The sequence below is a fragment of the Neophocaena asiaeorientalis genome, unplaced genomic scaffold (genome assembly GCF_003031525.2).
Source record: "Neophocaena asiaeorientalis asiaeorientalis breed wild unplaced genomic scaffold, Neophocaena_asiaeorientalis_V1.1 scaffold960, whole genome shotgun sequence".
Classification (NCBI taxonomy): domain Eukaryota; kingdom Metazoa; phylum Chordata; class Mammalia; order Artiodactyla; family Phocoenidae; genus Neophocaena; species Neophocaena asiaeorientalis.
In genome coordinates this window covers 166,409-181,566 of record NW_020173498.1, presented here as the reverse complement: position 1 = coordinate 181,566, position 15,158 = coordinate 166,409, and the positions used below count along the sequence as shown (strand labels likewise).

The following is a 15,158-nucleotide window of genomic DNA, read 5'->3' as shown; positions in this document are numbered from 1 at the left end:
AAACATTAGTGCAAGGTGAAAGTGAATTATTTATGAACTTCAAGCCGTTTATTTCTATTAAAGTGAATTAATTATTAGTGAACTTCAGGGCATCAGCTGTACACAAGGCAACAATGGAAGGTTTTCGATGGCTTTCTAAAAGGTTTTATTTAAAAATAACTTTAGACTGCAGAGAAAAGTTACAAAAATGGTACAGAGAATTCTTGTAGACCTTTCACCCAACTTCTAATGTTAACATCTTACAAAACCAAAGTTCAATGATCAAAACCAGTTTTGTCTGGTTTTTAATTCTATGCTGGCTGTGTGTTGAGAGTCAGAGCCAGGTGACTTTGACCTTTGCACAGGACAGACCAGATGGGTAAGGTGAGTCCCAGTAACGTGTAGTGCCATCACATTAAACCAAATGACAGCAAGGGACTGGTCTCAAATGATATTTACAGATGAAAATTGCACTATGAAAAGGAAAATTCTGTACATTCTCTATTCTAGACTATGAAAATGAGATAAAAGAAAAGGATGGGGGAGGAGAGAAAATCCATAGTCACATCACTAAGAAAATGGTGGGGAAGGAAGCAGGGGTAGGGCAGTTAAAATGTGTCCTGCGTCTTACAGATCACTGGTTGGGAAACTCTAGATTCATTTTCTTAGGATTTTACTAAATAGGTGTAATGGGTCGTGAAGAGCAAGGAGGAAAGGCACTGATTACTGCCAGGTCCGCACATTGAAACTCTGGTGCTTAACACCTTTTGTGATCCCCTGCCACATACCTCTGAGCAGGTGAGGCATGATAACTTCGTGATTAGCATTCCGTGGTGGCTTTCACAGGGGACTCAGCAGGAAGTACCTGAATTAGACTTTCCAATTGCATGGCTGTGTATCAGAGATGCCCCAGTGGAAGAATGATGGTTTAAAAAATAACCACAGTAATAACATGAGATTCTTTGGGGATAACAACTACAAAAAACAACAGAGTGACTTAAATACATGACAGGCTGGTAGAGAAATGTTTGAAAATCTAGGAAGTTGTCTAAAACACTGATGTTGTAGTCATTACCATACATGGAAATTTTCCTACCTGGATATGTGATCAAGAAAGTTTTCTAAGGGATGGTGGGAATCTGGGCAAATGCCATCTGAAAAACTTCCACAGTATAAAATGGGGGTAAAGAAATATTGTTGTGTTTTCATAGGATTTTTTTGAGCAGAAAGCTTCCACTCATTCCTCTCTATATTTAACAAATGCAGTGTGCCAGTTTCAGGTTCTGGGTATACGGCCGTGTATTAAGACTGGCAGATCCTTTATATCGTAGTTGAAGGGATAGAAAAATCACAAAAATATATCAACAAACAAGATAATTTTAGAGAGTGATTAAGTGTCACTGTGAAGAAAATAAAACAGGGTGAAGTGACAGAGGTCAACAGATGTGGGGAGAGTGGGTTTCTCCTAGATTAGGCTGTTAGGCAAGACCTCGCCATAGAAGGAAGATTTTTGAGACTACAGTTTTGCTCTCTGCAATTGATCACAAAGACTGTAGTTGGACGTTGAGACTTGCCTTTACCAATGTATTTCTTGGCTTTGTTGAAAATCCAGCGAGTCAAGAGATCCTTGAAGAAAAAGTTGGTTCCCGTGCTTGGGCAGGGAAAGTATAAGTCTGCAACATAGTGTAGCACCAGAAATTAGGGTAGTACTCAGAGAATAATGAGAACATATCAAAAGGCACAGAAGTCACCTTGAAGAGGCTCCTGCTGGCTAATCTGGGACACTTTGAGCATCCAAATAAATATGATAGTAATAGGTTGTAATTCAATAACTGAGTCCATAAATCCATACATGCATATATACATACATATGTACACACCTAAATGGAGGAGAAGGAAGAGCTCTTACAGTAAAAGACCAACTAATAAATACAGAAGGAATAATGGAGTTAGGAAATCATGAATGGTTGCTGTAACTAATGGGTGAAAGTTTGACAAGGAACAGAATACTTACGTAGTTGCAAAATATCTCACCATAGATTACTTATTAATTTTAAGCATTCAATTGTAACTTTACAGTGAAAAAAAAGCCTAAACACATCATCTAATCAAGTGATCAAAGTTATATCACTGAGAATTCCCTGGTGGTCCAGTGGTTAGGACTCTGCCCTTCCATTGCAGGGGACACGGGTTTGATCCCTGGTCAGGGAACTAAGATCCCGCAAGTGGTGCTGCACAGCCGGGGTGAGGGGGGGAAGTTACATTGCGATATAAGTTACATAAAAAGTTACATAACACTGGGACAGATTGACTCACAGTCAATCCGATAGAAAGCGCTGAGGACATAACATCACTTTAGCGGTGTCCCTAAACTGAATAAACTGAATTTATAGTCATGAGAAAACATCAAACAAACCCAAATTGATCAACATTTTAGAAAATAACTAGCGTGGTCCTAGATTAAAGGAGATTAATGAGAAATGAAAATCAATGCAACACATGATCCTGGATTAGATCCTACACTGGAGGTATAAAGGAAAACTATAAAGGACCTTACTGGGAAAATAGATTAAAAAATAGTATACAGATTATGGATTAGATAATACGATTGTGTCAATTTAAAATTTCCTGATTATATAAAAAATTCTTTTTACTGAGGAAGTACAAGGTGTTTAGAGTGTGAGGTAGCACGATGTCTCCAACATACTCTCAAATGGTTCAAAATATGTACACGACACATACACACAGAATAGTAAAGTAAAGGGAACTCATACAAACAATTGGTGGATCTTGTGCTATTACTTCAGCTTTTCTGTAAGTATGAAAATATATTAACACAAAGAGTTACCAAAAAGCCAACCAACTAGCAAAACAAAAACACTCAAAACCTCACCTGCTAAAGCTTCATCTTGGTGATATGACTGAAGTCATCATTTCTGAAGGAACTCTGACCTTCATGGCACAGCTGTGTATAAGGTGGAACTGAGCTCCTATTAACTTGGTGGTACCACAAGCCAAGTTCTAAGCATAATCCTCTCTGCCCTTTGAGTACAGCAGAAACTTTATTTATCCTTCATAATCAACACTTATCAATCTAGTCAAAACCATGATCTTTCTAGGATCAGCTTGTAAATTTCTTTTTTTAATGTATGCCTCTTTTTTTTTAATAAAGTCTTAATCATTGGTAACTTTATTTTTAATTAATTAATTGTTTTTGGCCGCATTGGGTCTTCATTGCTGTGCGCGGACTTTCTCTAGTTACAGTGAGCGGGGGCTACTCTTCGTTGCGGTGCGTGGGCTTCTCATTGCAATGGCTTCTCTTGTTGTGGAGCATGGGCTCTAGGCGCATGGGCGTCAGAAGTTGTGGCACGCAGGCTCAGTAGTTGTGGCGCACGGGCTTAGTTGCTCCGTGACATGTGGGATCTTCCCAGACCAGGGCTCAAACTCATGTCCCCTGTATTGGCAGGCAGATTCTTAACCACTGAGCCACCAGGGAAGTTCCTCAGCTTGTAAATTTCTGATAAGAATCCGCTGTGATTCTTTGGAAGACATCAATAAAGTGCTCAGTAATCTCCTTTCATGGATGATATGCAAAAGCCACAGGAGAATGAGAACTAGAAACTCTAACTTGATGAAACTAGAAGAAATTGAAACTCTAAACCACAAAGTATGCAGAAGGGTTTCCAAAGCAGCAAAGATGGAATACTGTTGCATGTGAGAGGAAGCAGACAGGAGTTGTGTATTTCTACAAATCTCCAAAAAAGCCAGCAAAGAAGATTTCTCCAAGGTGAGGGGACATTCTCAGAGGTATAAACCCAAAAAGCCTTCTCTTTTTTACACTAATGAGTCCAAGGTGCCTAGACAGGCAATAAGAATGTCTATGAACCTGGTTTGGTTCCAAAGAGACAAAGGATATGAGGCTAAATGAAAAAACTCACAGATAAGCTGAATTTATAACTACCTACCAAAACACCCACTGCAAACACATTATTCTTTTTTTTAATCTTTATTGGAGTATAATTGCTTTACGATGTTGTGTTAGTTTCTGCTGTACAACAAAGTGAATCAGCTATAAGTGTACATATATCCCCATATCCTCGCCCTCTTGAGCCTCCCTCCCACCCTCCCTATCCCACCCCTCTAGATTGTCACAAAGCAACAGCTGATCTCCCTGAGCTATGCGGCTGCTTCCCACTAGGCATCCATTTTACATTTGGTAGTGTATATATGTCAGTGCCACTCTCTCACTTCATCCCAGCTTCCCCTTCCCCCACTGAGTCCTCAAGTCTGTTTTCTATCTCTGCATCTTTATTCCTGCCCTGCCACTAGGTGCATCAGTACCGGTTTTTTTTAGATTCCATATGTGTGCATTAGCATATGGTATTTTTCTCTCTCTGACTTATTTCACTCGATATGACAAACTCCAGGTCCATCCACCTCATTACAAGTAACTCAGTTTCGTTCCTTTTTATGGCTGAGTAATATTCCATTGTATATATGTGCCACATCTTCTTCATCCATTCATCTGTCAATGGACATTTAGGTTCCATGTCCTGGCTATTGTAAATAGTGCTGCAGTGAGCATTGTGGTACATGTACCTTTGTGAATTATGGTTTTCTCAGGGTATATGCCCAGTAGTGGGATTGCTGGGTCATGTGGTAGTTCCATATTTAGTCACATTATTCTTTTTATTTAATTTAATAAATAAATTTATTTATTTATTTATTTTATTTAATATTTTTTGCAAACACGTTATTCTTAATGGTGGAATCTCAGAAGATTTTCCTTTAAAGTCTGTAATACGGATGTCCACTACCAATCCTACATTCAACATTTTCAGTGAAATTGTAGTCACCTGAATAAGGTAAGAAAACGAAAAAACTTGTGTAAGAATTGGAAAAGAAATTAATTTGCCATTATTTTTAGACAGTGTGATTGTCTAGAAGGTAAATAAGCTAAGAGCCTATAGGAAAGCTACTAGAATTAGTAAATAAAATCAGCTGGTTGCTGAATATAAGATCATTATATATAAGTGAACGGTGTTTATATATACCAGCAAAGAATATTTCAAGCAATAATAAAAACCCATAGAGGGCTTCCCTGGTGGCGCAGTGGTTGAGAGTCCGCCTGCCGATGCAGGGGACACGGGTTCGTGCCCCGGTACGGGAAGATCCCACGTGCCGCGGAGTGGCTGGGCCCGTGAGCCTAAAAAAAAAAAAAAAAAAAACCCATAGAGTACTAAGGGTAAATCTAACAAAAGATGTACAGACTTTAACATATAAATTTATAAATTTTATAAAAGACTTAAAAATGCACTGCTATAACAACTACTGGGCCTGCGTGCCACAACTACTGAAGCCTGCGCGCCTAGAGCCCATGCTCTAAAACAAGAGAAGCCACCACAATGAGAAGCCTGTGCACTGCAATGAAGAGTAGCCCCCACTTGCTGCAACTAAGAAAGCCCTCATGCAGCAACGAAGACCTAATGCAGCCAAAAATAAATAAATACATTTATTTTTAAAAAGAAATAATTATTTTAAAAAATGGAGTGCTATACTATTTTCATGGATTGAAAGATTCAATATTTTAATTGAATTAAATAATTATCTCCCAATTAATTTATAAATTTCATGCAGTTCCAATAAAAATCTCTGCAGAATTCTTTTTTTTTTTGAAATTTCCACATTCATTTTATAATCTATATTTAGTCTTTCAAGTTAGGATGTCCAAAGGTTACATAATAAGAGAAGAAGTTAATATAATTGTATCATTCAAGAAATAAATTTGAAGTAGCCATCTACTACAGAGACCATCTCAGAAACTTACATACACACAATGTACCTCGCACTGACAGGTTTACTGTAGTGGCCTTGTTGCTAAACTATGGGTACACATTTGTTAAGGACAAAAAATTTTTAGAGGTGAATAATAGCAAATAGTGATATGGTCATAAACAACTTCAGACAAACTATAGAGGTTTTCACTGCAGAATTCTTAACAGAATTTTACAAGCTGATCCTAGTACTAATTTGCAAGTTTAAGGACCCAAAACTGCATGTCTCTATAGTTTTACTTCCGTTTTCTTTCGTTTATTAACTGTTTTCTTAGGTGGTGGTGCTTCTCTTTAGTGAATTGGGGGGTTCTCTTTCATGTTTCAGTTTTCTTCGATTGTTTTTGATATTTATTGGTGTGTCCCAGCCACTTACACCAAGAACCAGCAACCGTTTTCTATGAAAGGCCTGAAAATAAATATTTTAGGCTTTGCCGGCCACATACGGACTCTGCCATATATTCTTTGTTTTTGTGGGGGTTTTTTGTTTTTGTTTTTTAAATCTTTAAATGTAGAAATGTAAAACCCATAGTCACCTTGCAGGAAATCCAAAGTAGGTCACAGGTTAATTGGCTACCCTTGCTCTGAGTCTACACTCCTTCCTGTTGCTTCATGAAAGTGGAGGACGAGACATAGGACTGACTTATCAGATTTCTCATGATTCAGTTTTCCAACCACTGTCCAAGGTTGGTCCACGGAGAATGCCACTGCGTGACAAAGTCTCACTGGTGCTTGGCAAAATGAGAAGAAAGGAAGAGCAAGTTTTTCATAAAGCTTGATTTCTAAAATTTAAAGAACCGGTCTTTCTTTTGTTTTTTGTTTGTTTTTTGCGGTACGCGGGCCTCTCACTGCCGTGGCCTCTCCCGTTGCGGAGCACAGGCTCCGGACGCGCAGGCTCAGCGGCCATGGCTCACGGGCCCAGCCACTACGTGGCATGTGGGATCTTCCCGGACCGGGGCACGAACCCGTGTCCCCTGCATCGGCAGGCGGACTCTCAACCACTGCGCCACCAGGGAAACCAAGAACCATATTTTATAAGAGACACAGTCAACATATGCATTGAAGTTTCAGAACTGGCGTTTATGGGAGTCCAATTCCTCTATCTTACAAGGCTGATCATCTGTTTTGATCAAGCACACTTTTTCCATGCTGAGGATTCAGCTGTGACAAGTGAGTTTCCACTGACTTCTGCTGTCTAGTTCTCTCATAAGAGAGCCTGAGGGTCAGGAAAAGGAAATCAAACATCTAGTTCTAATCTACATTTTTCTATACTAGATGCAGGCGAGAAACCTTGTATTGTCTGTGAATAGAGGAAAGCAGCAAATTATATCAGAGTAGCTAATGCCACCATCAGTTCAGGTTAGGCCCATCTCGTATTAAACCTATTCTCTCTTTTTTAAATTGATTTACAATGTTGTGTTAGGAAACCTATTTGCAAATGTCTTAACAGCGCAGCCTGTTCTACCATGATAGTTCTGCGATCTCTTCTGGCACTTACATAATATAACACACTTGGGACCTCCCTGGCAGTCCAGTGGTTAAGACTCTGTGCTTCCAATGCAGGGGGCGTGGGTTCGATCCCTGTTTGGGGAACTAAGATCCCACATGCTTCGTGGCACAGGCAAAAAATGAAAAAACAAACAAACAGAACCATAATGTAACCACACTTCTGGAAATGAATGTGCTGGTAAATTTTATTTACATTATGTTCTCTCATCTCAATCACATCTAAGTCTTGGAAATCTGTATTTGCATACAGAATCCAATACATTCCTGGGAGAATTTTTTTTTTTTAACAAAAATAAAACAAGCTACAATCAATGTGATAGTTGGGTAGCTTAATGAACATCTTGCTTTTGGGGGGTCTCATCTGGGATTTCAGAGTGAACTGTATCCAGGGGCTGCCAGTGGCAATTCATGAGACAGTCATAGAGTTCTTCACTTTCCACCATAAATTCTTTGTTTAACTCCTCAATGTTCAAATGAAGATTTGGATCTGCAGAAGCCAAGAACACATATGAAAAAAAAATACAGTTTTACAGGACACATAGTAGAAATGGCTTAAAATTAGAGCTTTTAAAAACACATTAGCAGGAAATATTGCAGACATTTAATGTTCAATTTTTTTAATTGTGTGTTTACTTTCAATAAGACCTAAAAATAGAAATTGAAGCTAAAAAAGTAGTGCTACCAGACTCAATGAGCGTCTAGATGGTGGAAAAGATGGAGAAAATGGATGGAATTGAGAGAGAACGCCCGTGGAGATGAACGGACAGGACTTGGAAATGCGTTAAACTTGGAGCAGAAGAGAAAGGAAGGGTCGAGGATGAGTCTTGAGTTTCTAGCATGAGGACTTGGGCAGATACAATGCCAAAGAGTGAACCAGAACTAAATCCCTATGACAGGGCTTTGAAAAATAATCATGCTGCTTTATCTGTTTAGTTAACAGATTGTTATAAGTGAATAAATTGTTTATAGCAATTAATTCAGAAACAGAGGGAGACCTACACTAGAATTCTCCAGTAGGATCTTTCAGTTTCTAGCCAGCTGAGTGAATGAGGAACCTGGAAAAGTGGTTAGTTTTGTTTTCAACGGGGCAACAGAAGTTTTCTGTTACCTTCTAGTGAATCTTCATCTTGGTTTTCAGCCAGAGCTGTGGTTTCCTACAACGAAAATCAGTATTTTAAGAAAAAACTAATTTTACTTAAAGGTTACTCACTCTCTTGGAAGAATTTAGCTCTCAAAAATAATATACACTAAACTCCCTTTTGATCAACTTTACTTTGAATTTTGATTAAAAGAACCTTTAAATGATATAAGTGCAATGGGTGAACCGCGTCCATAGAAGAAAGTCACAAAGGCGTAGCATCAGACAAAGGCGTCTGGCTTCTCTGAAGTTTTGGGGAACTAACTGACATCTTGGGGCCTGGGCGAGGAACCAGACAGCAGGGACCCTGGCATCAAACTCCACAGGTACTGTAATAGGTACCCAACTCTCCACCTGGAGCTCTGCCCTTCCTTCCAGGTGACAATCTGCAAAGTCTCCGTGAGCACATACCCCTCGTGGCCTTCTAATCACACCCCGCCCCCACCCCATGTCTCAGCTAAGGACCAGGACAGTAGATGATTAAGGAAATGCAGAGGCTACAGAAAAGCAAACCAATCAATTATCCTCTTACGTAAGGAAAGAAGTAAACTCCAGAAGCACTCCCCAAATAAATCTTGGTTAGTTACTCCAGACTCTGTGGGCTCTCCTGGGACAATGCAAGGTTTTACAACTCTCTGCAGGCACCGGCTGGGAACCTGCCTTTGTCAAGGACACACAGCTGATTCCAGGGTCCCTGCTGTCTAGTTCCTCGCCCAGGCCCCAGGAGGCCAGTTAGTTCCCTGAAAATTCAGAGAAGCCAGACGCCTTTGTCTGATGCTACTCCTTTGTGACTTTTCTTCTATGGACTCAGTTCACCCATTGCATAATTGGTTAATTTCTGAAGTTGATAATATACTCAAACCTATACCTCTCTATTTAAAGATACAAAGTTAACCACAGGAAGTCAGACCATCTCCCAAAAGAGCACAAAAAAAGAGAGATGTGAAAGAAGAAAAATACGATAAAACCTCAGGTGGGAGTTCCCTGGTGGTCTAGTGGCTAGGACTTGGCACCTTCACTGCCGAGGGCCTGGGTTCAATCCTTGGTCGGGGAACTAAGATCCTGCAAGCACTGAGGCACAGCCAGAAAACCCAAAAAACAAACAGGCTTGAAAAATTGGAAATGAAAGTCTGGGCAGAAAAATACCAAGCAAATGCACGTTTTAAAAACTGAAGGCTTAGGTGTTAAAGCCAAGGCTATCACACAAAGTACTACCGTGCACACAGATTGGGGAAAAAATTTGTAACACTTTGACTGCAAAGCGCTAATTTCCCTATTATGTAAATATCTCACGCAGTCAAGAAAAGGGGGGAACACAAGGAAAAAGGTAGACAAAGGACATCAATGAAGTCACAGAGCACAGATACCAATAAACACTTGAAAGTTATTTGCCTCCAATGAAAGACAAATGCCTTCCTCACCTGTCAGACTGGCTAATCACACACAGAACCTCATGGAGAAGCAAGTCATACCATCAATGGAAAGTGTAAGCTCAGGCAGGCTCTTTGGAGAGAAGCTTGCTGTTTAAGGTGTTAAATGTCATATCCTCTAATCGAGAACGTCCCCTTCTAGAATTTTTCCCTTAGCCAAAAAACACTCAAACTCTTGAAAAGAGGTAAAAGGAAGTTTGTTAAAGCACCGAAAACATTTAAAATGTCAGTCGATAAGGGATGAGCTAAAATCACAGCACATCCAAATGGGCAACTTTTTTTTTTTTTTTTAATTTTATTTTTGGCTGTGTTGGGTCTTTGCTGCTGCGCCCGGGCTTTCTCTAGTTGCGACGAGCAGAGGCTACTCTTTGTTGCAGTGCGCAGGCTTCTCATTGTGGTGGCTTCTCTTGTTGCGGAGCACAGGTTCTAATTGTGTGGGCTTCAGTAGTTGTGGCTCAAGGGTTCTAGAGCGCAGGCTTAGTAGTTGTGGCGCACGGGCTTAGTTGCTCCACAGCATGTGGGATCTTCCGGGACCAGGGCTCGAACCCGTGTGCCCTGCATTGGCAGGTGGATTCTTAACCACTGCGCCACCAGGGAAGCCCCTGCTTTTAAAGAAAGCTCTCCTGGTGCAACGTAACAGCAACAAGCAAGGAACAAACTGGTAAGACTACCCGACACTGTCCATGCTAGCCAAGGCGCCTCGAACTCCCCAAACAGAGACTAAGCCCATTCACAGTGATTTAGTGAGAGTAGAAGGGAAAATCTAGAGGCCGTACATCCACTTGAACAATGCTTTCTTCTAAGTGGGGACGGAACGGGGAAGAGAGTGGGGTGGTGGAGGCTTTCTCTTACTCTAATACCTCTTTTAAAGAAATATGTTACTTTAGTCATCAAAAAATACAATGTGTTAATGTTTGCTGCTACAGCAAAAAAAAAAAAAGTACCTCTTGTCCAATTTTAAGTGTTTAAGGGTAAAATCTATTGAGTGAGGCTAAGCTACAATTTAGTAGCAAGAATTCCCGCACAGACTTCACCAACCTATTATTTTTGGAAAACAGTGAGGACTGAAATTGTTTGCAAGTCAAAATGTCTCAGGTCATCAGCTTTTACTCTCTGGTACTAAATTAGGGAGCAGAAGCCAGGGCTGTGGGAATTTGAATGAGAGGATCTGGAAGCATGAGGAAAGGAAAAAAGATGTTTCCATACGGGGCACCCAAACCACCCAGTATTAATGCCAGGGAGAGGTACCTTGGGTGTAAGCGAAGTTTCAACTGGGTATCTGGAGGTCTCACACACAGAATAAAGGTTGGGTCCATTTCCATCCGTTCCATAGCCACAGCTATAGCCAGAAGGAGGATAATAGCTGTGCTGTTGCTCGTACCAGTTGCCAAAGGGGTAACCCTGGCAGGAATGGAAGTCTGGCTTCACTCTAAGAGCAGAAGGGAAAGGACAGGAATGACATCACCAATCAAGGCAGAATCACTCAAAAACCCAGGACTCCCTCGTCTTTCCCAGACGTTACACGTAAGGATGATTTCCGCTTTCACTGTTTTAAGCACACCTATTTTCAGAGCAACAGTTTGTAAACTGGCAAATCGTATAAGAAACAGAACACTACCGGTCTTGCTTTTCGTTCAGAGTAGGAAAAATCAGCTCACCTTTGCCAGTACCAGTAATAATTATTTTGTTGCGCTACGCCGAAACCTGCAAAACTCTCTTGTTCAGCCATTTATCCAGACACTTGCTAAAACGATCGGAAATCCACACTTTTGACTCCTGCATTAACAATTCCAGCTCCTGGTCTAAACCCGCTCAGCCCCACAAATAACTCTTACAGCTGCCTCAGGGATAGGAATTACCTGCGGTGTCAATTTTGGCCAGGTACTTAATTCCTTGACTTTCGTGTGGGTTAAGGAGTGGGTGGGGTTGGGAAGGAGTGTATTGGGGTCACCTGGGGGAACTCCTGCAAACTTCTGCGGGCTTTGAGCTGCCTGCCCGCTCCTGCAAGTGTCAGGCCCGGGAAAGCCAGACAGAAGGGGGAGGCTGGGGGCGGGGAGGGACCAGAGAGAGAGCGTGAGTTGGGCAACTGTGAAGCTCGCAGAAGTCTCCACCCTACCCCCTACAATAATATGTAAGGGAGTCACTTTTAATCACTAAAGCCTTAAGACAAAGACTACAATTTGATGCTTCCCTCCTCAGTTCCATTATCTGCAAAGAATACCTATCAGAACAAGCATCTAGTGGACTTTCTTTTTTTTTTTGGCTGCGCCCTGCGGCATGTGGTATCTTAGTTCCTCCACCAGGAATTGAACCCATGCCCCCTGCACTGGAAGCATGGAGTCTTAACCGCTGGACCTCCAGGTAAGTCCCTGGACTTTTTTTTTTAAACATCCTCTGCAGGTTGTAATCTTTACCCCAACCAGCTGGTGGGAAGAAGCGGTATATATCACACATCACACACACACACACACACACACACACACACACACACACCCCTACCTTAATGCAAGTGCAGGAAAAAATTTTAAAGAAATATTTCTGTGATTCTGTGTGTTTTGTTTTGTTTTTTTAAAGCATGACAAAGCAGTGCTTCCTAAACTTTAGTGTGGGTTCAAATTACCTGAGCATGTTTAAAATGTGGGTTCGGAGTCCATAGATTTGGAGTGGAGCCTCAGATTCTGCCCTTCCAGCCAGCTCGCAGGTACTTTAAGTAGCAAGGCTACACAAAATGTCAACATGTGAGAAGATAACTTTTGAGTCTAAACAAGGACACAGGGTCTGGCCATTTCCTTGTAGCTTGTTGATTCCACTATTCAAAGTCTTAATGTAGTCTATGTTTATCTGTAATGTGAAAAATAACCATCATGTTGAATTCAAATCATTCAGTCATTCACCCGTCATTTACTGAGCTCCTCCTATATACAAGGTTGGTGTCTAGCATTAGTGATCCGGTGGAGCTTATACTCTAGTGAATTTCCCTGTGTTCAAGGGAGATGTTATTGATTAGCAGCTGTGCACACATCGCTAGGGGTCACCCAATATCTGGTTTCCTTTTCTTCCTTAATAATAGAACCCTGGGACTTCCCTGGTAGCACAGTGGTTAAGAACCCACCTGCCAGTGCAGGGGACATGAGTTCGAGCCCTGGTCCGGGAAGATCCCACATGCCATGGAGCAACTAAGGCCGTGCGCCACAACTACTGAGCCTGTGCTCTAGAGCCCTCGAGCCACAACTACTGAAGCCCACGTGCTGAGAGCCCATGCTCCGCAACAAGAGAAGCCACCGCAATGAGAAGCCCACGCACTGCAATGAAGAGTAGCCCCAAGCTCGCTGCAACTAGAGAAAGCCCATGCACAGCAACGAAGACCCAATGCGGCCAAAAATAAATTAATTAATTAAAAAAAAATTAACAGAACCCTGATTTTACTTGGAGGTAGCAACAGGCCTCATGTCCAGGTGGCCAAAGTCTGGCTAATAAAATGTAAATCGAACTATTACAAGGGGATTGAGGACAGCGTAGGCAGAGGGAGTTTGCTTAGCTGGAAGGAGGCCTTTCTGTCCTCCACCCTTCCCCCAGGCCTAGTGTTGAGATTACGGATGTGGTGGCTGAAGACAAAATAACTGCACCTCTCTTGGCCTATGAGGTGATACGAAGGAAGAAGTCACACAACCAAACACAGGATCTTTTTTTTTTTCAATTGGCTGCACGGCTTTCAGGATCTTAGTTCCTCAGCCTGGGATTGAAGCCGGGTGCTTGGCAGTGAAAGCACTGAGTCCTAACAGCTGGACCGCAGGGAATTCCCAAAACACAGGATCTTAAAGAGAGAACAGATCTGGGTCCCTGATGACTGGGGTCCCTGTACCAGCACTAGACCAACCTACCTCCATATGCCTTTCACTTAAGAAACAAGTATCTTGGGACTTCCCTGGCGGCCCAGTGGTTAAGACTCTGCCGTCCCAATGCAGGGGGCACAGGTTCCATCCCTGGTTACAGGACCTAAGGTCTTGCCTGCTGCACAGCGTGGCCAAAAAAATAAATAAATGTCTTGTTTAAGCCACTATTGTTGTTAAGTTATATAAGGTTAAAAACAATTCCTTTTTTAAAAAACTATTTTGTTTCTGTTTTCTTTCAAAATTTTTTATACAACTTTTAAAGGTTATTTTCCATTTACAGTTATTACACGATATTGGCTATATTCCCTGTGTTGTACAATACATTCTTGAGCCTGTCTTACACCCAATAGTTTGTACCCTCCCCCCCACAACTAGTAACCACTGGTTTGTTCTCTGTATCTGTGAGTCTGCTTCTTTTTTTTGTTATATTCATCAGTTTGTTGTATTTTTTAGAAAAAGACAAATTCTTAAATACTGGAGCAGCTTAGAAATCAAATTCAACATATCAGTTAAGATTCTTTCATAAAAACGTTAATATCTTTTTCTGGTCCTCTTATTTTAGGACTGATTTTATTGTTTTTGGAAAGAAAATTGGAATTTTGGCTATGAGTGAGTGAGAGGGGTGGGGCTGTAGTTGGAAAGGAATGTGGGAGTTGAACCTTCAGACAAGGTGGTAAGGAGGCTGCGGTTGTAGGGGACGTCAACAGGGCATGTTGAACCCACCCAGGAAGGCGGCAGGAGCCGGGGCACCGAAGGCCATGAGCAAGGCTCCAGAGATGAAGATGGACATTCAGGCGATTTTTAGGTGATGGTGACAAGGAAGAGTTCACAAATCTTTCCTTGATCTCAGCCACAAGTGCAAACCTCTCAAAGCTCACTGGGATTATTCCCATGAAGCAGGTGAAGCAAATTTCTATCAGGCTGGTGTCCAGGGGAAGCAGCCCACTCTGCTCCATGCGCAGAGGAGACCAAAATCCTCTGAGAATACAAGCACAGGCAAGCTCGGTAGAGTCCCCAAATTTAACAGACTTGCTACCTGTCACACTGTGAAGAGAAGGTAACTAAGAGGGAATGTTAGACACACATGATATTTCTAACAGGGCCGATTTCTCTCCACTGTATCTTGCTTTTAGCTCAGTATATCCACCTTATCACCACCCTCACCCCCTCACCCCCAAAGGAAAACTGGCTCTTTTTTTTTTAGCGAGCCAAAGCCAGGTACTCAGTAAATATTTCTTGAGTGAATGAATAAATCAATGCATGGCTCAAGTGTAAGAAGCTTTTCTATCAATAATTTAAATGCAAAACTAGAAATCCTGTTGCACTTTAGAGTTAATGATCCCTGGAGTGTTGGTTGTTTCTTGGCAACTGCTGTTTT

At 41.5% G+C, this 15,158-nt stretch overlaps 1 protein-coding gene across 1 annotated transcript; it reads right to left on the bottom strand.

Moving 5' to 3' along the window:
- Positions 1 to 7,648: 7,648 nt before the first annotated feature.
- CUNH6orf52 (chromosome unknown C6orf52 homolog) lies at positions 7,649 to 11,616 on the bottom strand. Its single transcript, XM_024747552.1, has 4 exons — positions 11,546 to 11,616; positions 11,136 to 11,316; positions 8,428 to 8,473; positions 7,649 to 7,806 (listed from the first exon to the last, which is right to left on the bottom strand). The coding sequence occupies exons 1-4, from the start codon at positions 11,614 to 11,616 to the stop codon at positions 7,649 to 7,651; spliced, it is 456 nt and encodes a 151-aa protein (XP_024603320.1).
- Positions 11,617 to 15,158: the final 3,542 nt, after the last annotated feature.

Excerpts from the sequence above, each read along its gene's own strand:
- CUNH6orf52 (XM_024747552.1), bottom strand. The coding sequence starts at position 11,616 with ATGGCTGAACAAGAGAGTTTTGCAGGTTTCGGCGTAGCGCAACAAAAT. Across the intron at positions 8,474-11,135 it reads AAACTTCGCTTACACCCAAG|GAAACCACAGCTCTGGCTGA; the intron begins GTACCTCTCCCT and ends TTTTCGTTGTAG. Across the intron at positions 7,807-8,427 it reads AGATGAAGATTCACTAGAAG|ATCCAAATCTTCATTTGAAC; the intron begins GTAACAGAAAAC and ends TGGCTTCTGCAG.